The sequence below is a fragment of the Pygoscelis adeliae genome, unplaced genomic scaffold, assembly GCF_000699105.1.
Source record: "Pygoscelis adeliae isolate BGI_AS28 unplaced genomic scaffold, ASM69910v1 Scaffold195, whole genome shotgun sequence".
In the NCBI taxonomy this organism is placed as follows: Eukaryota; Metazoa; Chordata; class Aves; order Sphenisciformes; family Spheniscidae; genus Pygoscelis; species Pygoscelis adeliae.
Window position 1 is genome coordinate 383,870 of NW_008824757.1, and position 10,520 is coordinate 394,389.

The 10,520-nt window shown below is 51.3% G+C and overlaps 1 protein-coding gene across 1 annotated transcript; it reads left to right on the plus strand.

The window, feature by feature from the left end:
- The first annotated feature begins 1,444 nt into the window (after positions 1–1,444).
- LOC103916504 (solute carrier family 22 member 13-like) lies at positions 1,445–8,473 on the plus strand. Its single transcript, XM_009323503.1, has 10 exons — positions 1,445–1,816; positions 3,021–3,124; positions 4,647–4,801; positions 4,916–5,084; positions 5,458–5,578; positions 6,190–6,284; positions 6,762–6,976; positions 7,792–7,900; positions 8,056–8,265; positions 8,380–8,473. The coding sequence occupies exons 1-10, from the start codon at positions 1,445–1,447 to the stop codon at positions 8,471–8,473; spliced, it is 1,644 nt and encodes a 547-aa protein (XP_009321778.1).
- The last annotated feature ends 2,047 nt before the right edge of the window (positions 8,474–10,520 follow it).

Here is a 10,520-nt window from a genome sequence, read left to right on the forward strand (position 1 = left end):
GCCTCTGCCACAGCGGATCTCCTTGGCCAAGTCATCCCACGACATGGCCAGAGATGGATTTAGGGTAAAAGGAGCCTCTGGAGGTTGCTGAGCTCAACCTTCTGTTCAAGGCATGTCTCTGAATAATAGCAAGTCCTCTTATTTGAGGATGTGGATCCAGAGCCCAGTGATATGTTTGGCTGTGTGGTGCGTGCACGATACATGCACATCGCTGGTGTGAATTTACAAAACTCTAAGTAACATTTACTTCCTCTCTTCCTTTACTCCCAATAGCATTAACCAGTATGACCTCTCTCCCCCACCCCAGCTTAGGGGGTGATGTTTTATGATCCTATCTTCTAACCCTCTTCCCACTTCCATAAGCATGCTAGTGCCACACCCACTCATGAAACACCAACCCCGACTTGTGTGATCCTTCAGTAAGTTTGCTGGAGGCTCAGACGTACTATCTGGGTTGAGAGTGAAGGACAAAGAATTTGAGAGGAGACTTGAAGTGAGCAGGTCAGTGTCTAGTGACCTGTCCTTATCACTCTGGTGAAAGCCAGGAGACCTTCGCCAAATTACACACCGAATTTCATACGCTAAGGGCAATCCAGCTTTCCAGTTTCCAGGAATAAAGATACAAACCACTCAGGGAGTCTGTCCAGGAAGCAGCTCAGGCGTGCAGCAGAAATCAGGTCAATCTGCTTTTCAAGTGACATCAGAACCTCAGGCAAAGCCAAGTTGGTGTTGTTTCTTATCCCAAATCCTGTGTGCTCTGTATGCCTGTGTGCATAACATGCTATGTTTCTTTTAAGGGTAATCTCTAAGCCAAATCCATTTTAGGATTCTCCCCAAGACACTGTAGTTTAGATCTAGTTTTATGACTAACCAGGATTCCTACATGGGCCAAATGAAAACCCACAGCTTGGGACACAGCTGTCAAGACCAAGTCTACTTGACTACCAGCTGTATTTCCTGGTCCAGAGAAGTGCTTTTCTGCTTCTCTTTCCTACAGTCTCCAGGATGGGCTATATATCCATTAAGCCATTAATGAGAGCCACAAATTTACTCTGTTTGCTTCACCACACTTAGGAAAATTAGGCCTCATTTGCAGAGTCACAACTTCATGTCTCAGACAAAAACCTTGTGCTGCAGCACAGTTGCCTTCAGGAGGCCTGGGGAGAAACTCCAGGCTGGGACAAGACAAGCTGTCCCTGCGCTGTCCCCAAGAGTGGCAATGCTCTGGCACCTTTGTTCTGGGCCCAAGAACAGGGAGGGAATGGCTGGTGACAAAGTACACCCTGGAGGACTGCAGTATATCACCATAATGGACGAACGTGCTGATACAAGTGCTCATTTTACCACACCTGATTAGGGGTTTAGTGCTCACATAGTTTAAACATTAATATTTGCCTATTTAAGCAATGTGCCCTAGTGCAGCCTGGCCATAGCGATAGTCACCATGACTGAGTTTGGAGATTTTATAAGTGCTCTGGGGGAGTTTGGGCTATATCAGAAATTGCTGGTACTGTTCCTCTCCCTCCCACTACTTCTTAATCCTTTCCAAATGATTGGCCAAGTGTTCATGGTTGTGGATGTGCCTCATCACTGCGACACCAGCTGGATCCGTGCCGTCGGCCCCAACCTGACGGAGGAAGAGCAGCTGAACCTCACCCTGCCCCGGGACGCAGACGGGGCGTACGAGCAGTGCTCCATGTACTCGCCGGTGGACCGGGACCTCGGCTCCATCATGGCGTACGGCCTGAACTCCACGGAGAAGTGCAGCAATGGCTGGGTGTACCCCTCAGCACAACCGCCGTCCCTGCTGACCGAGGTCTGTAATCGCCTTTTAACGTGCTGGGGACATGGAAGGGAAGGGGTGGGCGTACCCTGTCCTGTAGTTTGGTAACTAGCTGTGGTGCAGTCAGGCTGAGGTTTACACCGGGTACTGGGGGACCTTGGCTCCATCATACAGATCGCAGTTGTAATCCCTGGGAGGTTGTTGCAGGAAGACCATGATGTAGATGCCCAGGGGGGGCCACAGGCAGAGACGGTGGAGGTGTGAGTCCAGCAAATGCCCTGCCCACCATCCCTCCCCTTTCCAGTCTCCAGGCCCTTGAACCCATGATGTGTCTTGCCCGGAGGGATCTTTTGGGACTCCCTGCCACAGTTTCCCTTATTCTTCAGCCTGGTTCTCCTCACATTACCTTCTTTGTGGAAGACATTTACCTTCCAAGGGCTTGTCATTGATATTTCTGGGGCCTCCAGAGACCTTCAGGGCTGCAACAAGACATCCCATGGGCCACACAGCTGAGCAAAGGCACTGTCTGTCAGCATCCCCAACTTCTCCCTCTCTGGACCTCCGTTCCTCTCTCATCTTCCCTCATTCCTCCTTTCTTCCCTGCTCCCTCCCTCCTTTCCTCACTTCCAGCTCCAGCACTTTCTTGTGAGTACCTTCCTCTGAGCTGAAACCAGAGGAGAGAGTCCAGCCTCTGGCATTTGCAAAGGCTCCTTGGGGTCCCTCGAGCACTGTGTCCATTTCACAGCCAGCTTCTCTAGAGGCTCTTCAGCAGCTGCTGCATCCCTTCCCACTCGTACGCCAGTCCTCCTTTACCAAAGAAAACACTGCTCTCCTGCCCTCCTCCTCCTTCCACCCTCTCCTGCCTTTGCAGCCAGAGAAGCAAGCTGCTAGGGCTCTTATCCGAAGGTCCCACTTTAAGGAAAACTTGCCAACCAGGAGGCTCCCTTGGGGATACCTGGGCTGGAGGGGAGTCCTGCAGGTCCCAGCACTCGGGAGATGTGCACCATGATGAAGCGGCAGGCTGAGCACCTCATATGCCTGTCCCACCTCTGACTTGTGTCCTATCTGCACACCATGGAGACTCGCATCCTTGGGGGTGGATTCTCTGCTCCCAGGGGCTGGACCGAGAGCTTGGGCACCCAACTGCTGGGTCCACCATGGGCCAGAAGGGCTGCCCACCCTCAGAAAGCAGCTGGGGTCTGTTGAGAGCAAAAGCAGCTGTGTTTCCTTCCTCCAGTTTGACCTGGTGTGTGACAGGAAGGACCTGAATGACATCTCCCAGTCCATCTACATGCTGGGGCTTCTCCTAGGAGCCATGATCTTTGGGCCACTAAGTGACAGGTGAGGAAACACAGCCACCTTCCCTGAGTTATCGTCCGGCACCCAGAGACAACCCAGCTGAGAGTTCAGGATGTCCATACACTGAGCATGAAATACTCCCTCCACAGGACTCGATCACCTTGCCTGAGCAAGGGCATCTGGGGCCACCTGACATGTCTGTAGATGTCTGAGGGTTGAAAAGAGAAGGAGGCAGATACAGCCTTATGGGGGGGTTGTCGCGGATGGAGTGAGACTGCATTTCACTCGTAAGAGAGAAGCACAATACTTTATTGATTGATAGAAAACAGTGAGTTAAGGTGTGAATTAACAAAGTTCAATGGTAAATGTGACAGTGAACAAGATTTCATGGCGAAGTACACTTGATTATCTACTGTATGGAGGACAGGGTCAGACAAACTGTCAGGAAGACCCTCCCGTTGAGTCATGAGGTTCAGAAAGGACCCCCTTGCTTTCTAAACTTCTCAGAGAGGAGTTTAGGTGTGGCTGGATCCAATCCTAGTCCCAGTCTTGGTCAACGGTTTATGTCTAAAGGATTATATATGCACAATCAATCCTTTTTATCACTTAGCTAAGATTTCAAAATTAAGCATGCTTTTAGTCACTTACCGAGTATCTGTTGCGGCAAGGAATCTCTCAACCTCGAGGAATAACCTTGAGAGGCGTCCCTACTCAAGGGGAGATCCTGGCGTGCAGCCTGCTGCTGTGCAGGAGAGCTCAAACACTATTTATAAGGGTAAGAAGATGTTTGACTCATAGTCATATTTGCATACTGATAACTGTGGTTAGGTGGGCGTATTTCTCACAATAACCAAGGGCTATTGTGTTGTTATCTGGCTCCCAAATCAGCTTCGTTAATGGACGAAGCTATCACTATCAGCATCCATTAACGACTGCTCCTGGTCGTTATCGCTTGAGCAGGGTTACAGGAGATAAAGGTCAGGTTGGGCAGGGGAGCACACCGTCACAGGGGTTCTTCAGGAATCACAGGTCTAGCCACCCAAGGGTGTCTCCAGGAATCCCAGAAACCTACATTTGGGCACAGAGTTGGACCTACCTTCAGCTGTGTTAACCAGACCATATGTCCCTCCTTCCTGTGGCTCTGCTCAGCTCATGGTGACCCGGACCAAAGTCCTCAGCTCCCTAGAGGACATGGCCACACAGGGAACATGGAAGGGAGAAGGGCACATGTGTATAGGGTATCTCACAGGGGAACCAGCACTACAGTCCGTTTCAGTCTGATCCTCACTGCTCTCAAGAGAGTGGACATGGGGGCTCTTTAAGGGATGGTTCCTTTAGAAGCTTCTCCTTTTGCCTTTGCTAGCACCGCGATGGGTGAAAAGTGGAGATGCTGCTTTTCCTGCCGGTTACTTCCTGGGGCGTATAACGGAGCTTTGTTCACACGGGTGCCAAATCTCCTCTGGTGTGAATGGTTCTCAAATCACTTTGTATTCCACTTGGGCTCTTCCCCATCCCCATGGGGGTCTCTCCAGATACCAACTGTGTCTTCCCTCTTCCTCCACAGGATAGGCCGTCGGCCAATCTTTCTGATCTCCATCCTCCTCCAGGGCTTGTTTGGTGTAGGAATTGCCTTTGTGCCCCATTTCTATGTGTACATGGCCTTCAGATGTGTCGTGGGGGCTTCGGTGTCAGGAATCCTGATTACTACCTTGGCCTTGGGTGAGTAGGATGCCCTTGCCCTGAGGCAGACAGATATGGCCTTACAAGATGCAATAGCAAAAGATAGTCTGTCAGGTTTTGAAAAGGGTGACCCTGAACCTTCATTCTTCTCAGCTACCGAATGGGTTGGTGTCTCCTCCCGGCCAAAGGCAGTGCTTATTTCTCACTGCTTTGTCGCCATCGGACAGATGCTTTTGGCTGGCTTGAGTTACGGTATTCGCAACTGGAGGCTGCTGGAGATTGCAGGATCTGCTCCAATATTTGCCTTTTTCTTCTACATCCGGTAAGCAGGACAAGGGCAGAACCCCTTGCAGACACGACAGCAGCAAGTGTGAGGGGTGGCAGTGAGGAAGCAGCAGCTCAGGAGCAGGCTGGGTCTGTCCCATTATAGTACAGGTGCTGGAAGGGCTTCTGCAGAGCTCAGCACATCTCACTGGGGCACTGGACCCCTGAGAGCAGCAGCTGCTTTGCTTCAGGTCTTCAAATGTGGCCTTTGGGGCCTAAATGTAGGCCTGGAAAACCCGACCTGGGGAGGTATTTAGACCCCCTCCATCACACGTGATGCCCATTGCTTGCTGGACATGGCTGCAGGGAGACGGGCTGTGGGAAAACTCAGCAGGGCGCAGCAGCATCTCCTGATTTCATCTCCTTGGCAGGGTGCTACCAGAATCAGCTCGGTGGCTGGTGACAAAAGGCAGAATAGAAGAAGCTAAGAAGGTCCTTCAGAAGGCAGCATCCGTCAACAAGCGCACCATCCCACCAGGACTCCTTGAGCAGGTACGTGTAATGGCGTGCAGAACTGCTAGTTGTCTTCAGAGACTTTCCTCTGCGCTTGCCTTTGCAGCAGCCACTGGAGCTGAGGTCATCTGATAAACAACTTTCCGTGCCTGCTGGGGATGATTTGGGGATGGACTGTGGGTGACTCCAGCTTCAGCTGCGTTGTACAGAGGCACGGTCAAGGAAGAGGCACAGCTTCTGCTGAGGCTCAGTCTGGGGCTTTCTGGAGTCCACCTTGGGATATGGAAAGGACCCAAATGCTTCCCTGGCTTTTCTTCTGAGAGGATTGCAGGAGTCTAGAGGATGAGCACGAGGTCTCTGTTTAGCCTGTGGTTTTCCGTGCATAAATGCCTGAAGGGGGGTTACCTCCTTGCCCACCCCAAAGTCCCTACACTGGGGAAACCTCGGAACCTCTTAGGCACCAAACTAGTGTGTTGGGCACCCAGAGCACAGGCACGGGAGCCCAGCCCCACTGGGCTGCCGTCCCTCCCAGAGCAGTTTGGGGTCACAAACCTGTTCCGCTGAGGCTTTCCTTTGACTGCAGATGGAAAAGGAGCTAGCCAGGGCTTTCCTTTGCCTGCTCTGACTCTTTGGCTTTCTGCATTTTGAAGTTGAAGCCTGAGACGCAGACCAAGTCTGGAAGTACTCTGGATCTCTTTCGGAAGAAGCACCTCCAGAAGGTGACTTCAATCATGTCATGCGCCTGGTAAGACATCCCCTGGTCCCCTCTTTCCAAAATTCTAGGTGAAGAAAAGAAGATATTGAGGGTTGACAAGAACTGTAAATTCACTTTATGTGATTTTTGGGGTCATGTTTATGTCTATGTGTTCATCTGATATCTTTCTGTCTCCCCATACTGGACCAGATCTACCTTGTCTGGGCATGGGGAGAAGCTGATTATTCAAGATGTTATGGGTTTTGTGAGAAAGGCTGGAGTAATTCCACCTTTTGGCAATCCCTGGGCCTTGGGGCAGTTTTGTGCCCCCCTAGAACTTCTGGGTGCAGTCTAAAAGTTGCTGAACATATGGGGATCCATACTGCTTTATCTCATGTAACTACGTCCTAAAACAGAGATTGCTGAGAGTTTAAATAAGTTGTGTGTGGTCTAACCCTAATTTTTGAGGATAAACCCCTGGAAAACCCATCTGGTTGCATGTTCTATTCCACTTTACTTGAATTTCAGGTTTGCAGACAGCCTTGTCTACTATGGGCTGAGCCTTAACGTGACAAGTTTTGGTCTGGACATCTACCTGACGCAGCTTGCCTTTGGGGCAGTGGAGTTACCAGCTCGATTTTGCTGCATTTTCCTGCTGCAGTGGTTTGGGAGGAAGAAAACCCAGGCCGTTCTCCTGCTGCTGTCTGGCCTGATGTGTCTCGTCATCACTGGCATCCCTGAAGGTGAACAACGTCTTCCCAGCCCAAGAACACAGCCGGGCAGAGCCCCTGCCAGATCTATTCTGGTTCAGACCCATCCTCCCAGCCCGGCTGGCCGCAGGCCCACACTCGCTCCCAGGGGCTAGGATGCCTCTAGTGCCACAGCCTGAGGGGTTGTGCTCCCAACGTGCTGGCTTCCTCTCTGCATGACTTTGTTTTCCTTCAGAGCTGTGCCTGGCCCTTCCACAGCTCCTGGCCCTTGGCAGGCAGTGTCTATTACACACCACCACCCACTAGACGCCACCACCTCTACCTATCATACACCACCACCTCCTCTCAGAAAGGTGTAGCAGAAGAGGTGTTTTAAAAGCCACCATGTCTCCCTTCTTTAGGTGAACAGGAAAAGCAAATGTCCCCCCCCTTATCTGTTTCTGCCTACACATTGCCGCAGTCCGTACCCTCACCCCTGCTGCTGTGCTAGTGCTGTGAGTAAGGCTGAAGGAAAGAGAGGTGCTGCACGATGCTTTCAAGCTCATGGACATGATATTTCCAACCAAGCACTCCCTGAAGACACGTGGTGGCTCAGTGGCTCACTCCAGGTGCAGATTTAGGAAATGCCCAAGGCCTCAGGAGAAATCTGGGTTCTCTTTGTCAGTTGTCCAGAGGGTATTTTCCAGGAAAGTGTGCACTAGGAATGATTTCCAGTGGGTTAGGTGGTAGATTTGCTTGGTAAGTCCATTAGAAAGGGCTGTCCCAAGAAATCCCACTGCAGAGACCTTTGGTCCCAACTGAACCTTCTCCACGGAGGTCACAGCGGCAGTCTCTATTCCTCCCCTTAGACCAGCCCGTGGTGACCACTGTCCTGGCCATCATTGGCAAGTTTACGGCCACGGCCTCCTTCTCCACCTCCTATGTCTACTCCGCAGAGCTCTTCCCCACGGTCGTCAGGTGAGGTCTCCCCATGCATTGGAGCTTCCCTCCACCGTGGCTGGTGGCAGTGGTGGGGCAAGAGCCCGGTTGTCCCCATGGCTGCACTCAGTCCCACAGCAGGCCAGGGGATGCTGAGCCCTGCCCGCACCTCCCACTGCCCCTCAATTCCCCAGGCAGACCGGTGTGGGGCTGTGCTCAATGTCGGCACGAGTGGCGGGGATCATGGCCCCGCTGATCCGCCTCCTGGGCCAGTACCACCGGGCCATCCCCATGGCCATCTTCGGGAGTGCCCCCGTGGTGGGAGGGCTGCTCTGCGTCCTGCTGCCCGAGACCCGCGGCACCGACCTGGCGGACAACACAGGGGCAGATGCCCCCCAGCTAAGGTGGGTACCTGGAGCTCTGAACTTAAGGCAAAAAAAATCTAAAGGTGCAAATTCAAGGCAAAGAAACCAGGATGGAAACAGTATTACCTCTTCCTCTTTCTTTCTTGTCTTCAGCAGCAGAAGTCTGGAAATTTTGTCCAAGAGAGACACCACAGAGGATGGAGTAGACCTGGAGAAGGATGTCTACAGATGCTCGGAGAGCAAGTGATGACAGGCATATACTAAAGGTCTAGTCTGATCCAACCTTTCTTAAAACAGACCAATGAGGCATTGCTGTCTGGAAACTGGTCTTTCAGATGATCGACAAAATATTTGTGGTCAGAAGGAGAGGAGATCTGTGTCACTCTGCATTTGGAAAAGATGCACTTCGAACTGTTCCTGAAACCCAGTCTGTTATGCCTGGCTGCGCGAGTCTTCCCAACGTGTTTCCCAGTCCTTTGCAAACTGGTACCCGTGGAACCATCCCTGTCGTGTTTTACAGCAATAAAGAATCGCCAGTAGAGTGGTAGTACTGGGCAAGCGGGCGCCGGGCTGTGTCCCTCCTGCACTAATCGCTTGGGTCGTCAGCCTTCTCGTCGGTCCAAGCCTCGACGTTCGATCAGGATGTCACTGAAACCCTGTCACACACGTATTTAGCTTTTATTTCTATGTGGTGTTGAATATGAGTTTCTACATGAATAATATAAATTATACTCTGAGTTTGATAAGAGACACTTGTAATGCAATATGTGAATAATAAATGGTGTTGATTTTTTTTTTTCTTCCTACTGTTTCACAGTTGGCCTTTGTAACTGCTATTGGCTCTGGAGTGTTTTCTACACAGAAATTGTAAGCCTGTAATTTAACACGCAGATGGAAATGTGTTTGGTTTCCATCAGCCACAAACAATGCAGAAACAGAGTGTTAAAGTGAAATGACTGAGTTCAATTAGGACTTTTTTTTTTCCCCCCAAGTCTTCCAATGAACAATCTATATTTATTTTCTCTACTAGCAGCTGTTGAAGCTTCCTGAATTGTGTGGTGCATGCTGCAATTCAATGTCAGTTAAACTGAGTGGGCATCTGGACACCTTTCCCCAGTCATGGTCAACCTTTAAAGTGACCTTGGTTGGCTGCTGCCAGCTCAGCCACAACATTTTAGTGTCATCTAGTGTCACACAAAAGAAAGAGAAGGGTGGCCTCCTCTCCTGCGCTACTTGTTTGCAAGCAGAGAGTGTATTTGGTGCCCTTTCATGAAGCTATCTCCTCAAACCACAGCACTACTCTTGGTCAAAGAAGAAGGCCAGTCGCTCAGGTTTGTAGCATCCTGATTGCTTTGTGCTATAGTAAATGGTGTTTTGAAGGCTGGGGTGTCCCAAGACCGGGCCAGACCTGCACGGAGGTGATATTCATTTTGTGCTTTGGCTTTGGCGCACAAAATCTCCCCAGTGTCACATGGGACCTGGCCATGGCTGGAGATGGGGTAGGGCATTCGCAGGATCTGGGCTTTGGCGCTCATTGCACAGAGTCATGAGAGCAGCATTAATGCCGCTTCTCCTCACCTCCTCAGCCATTCCCTGCTGGGTCGCTTTCTGCAAGCTTTGCTCTGGTCACGGACCTGGGGCCTTCCCAGCAGGGGGTCGGGAAGAAGGAGAGGACAATGTCCTCTAGTCAAAGGGAAAGGTCCAGGATCCTGACACCTCCGCCCCACAGCCAGGAATCAGGGTTGCAGCATAGTTTGTTGGTGTCACTGACACCGAGGATGCACTGATTGTCTCAGTGGTCCCTGTGGAGCTCCTCTAGCAACAGGAGCTGCTTTGCCCCGTAGTTCCTCACCTCACCTCAGGGAACAGGGCCAGGCCAGGCTCTGCTGCCCCTCCATGCCTTAAATACCTCTGACCCTGCCTGACCAGCTTCCTCAGCAGTGAGGAGGTTCCGATTCATGAACCTGGATCTCCTCCGAAGGGGAAACGGAGGTCGAGAGGTTCTGACCTGAACACAGACAGGCATAAGTGAGGGTGTAAGTGCACGAGCAGGGCCTCTCTCCCATGTCTGATATAGGAAGGCCTGAAGGAGGCTTGGACATTAGTCGATATGCCTTAGCAAACCCTTCACAGTGTCCCTAGCATTTGCTCACCACTGTCACCTTCAGCACCTTCCCACAACTGGCCCTCCAGTCATGGCTTGGTAAGTCACTCTATTAAGGTCTTGCATCTGCTCTTCCCAGCTAAACCTTGCTACCCCATTTTGTCCTCACCTTCTCTTCAGCCTTTTGGCT

Coding starts and splice junctions, on each gene's coding strand:
- LOC103916504 (XM_009323503.1), top strand. CDS start 1,445: ATGACTGAGTTTGGAGATTTTATAAGTGCTCTGGGGGAGTTTGGGCTA. Junction 6,285..6,761: donor TCAATCATGTCATGCGCCTG/GTAAGACATCCC, acceptor CTTGAATTTCAG/GTTTGCAGACAGCCTTGTCT. Junction 6,977..7,791: donor CATCACTGGCATCCCTGAAG/GTGAACAACGTC, acceptor TCCTCCCCTTAG/ACCAGCCCGTGGTGACCACT.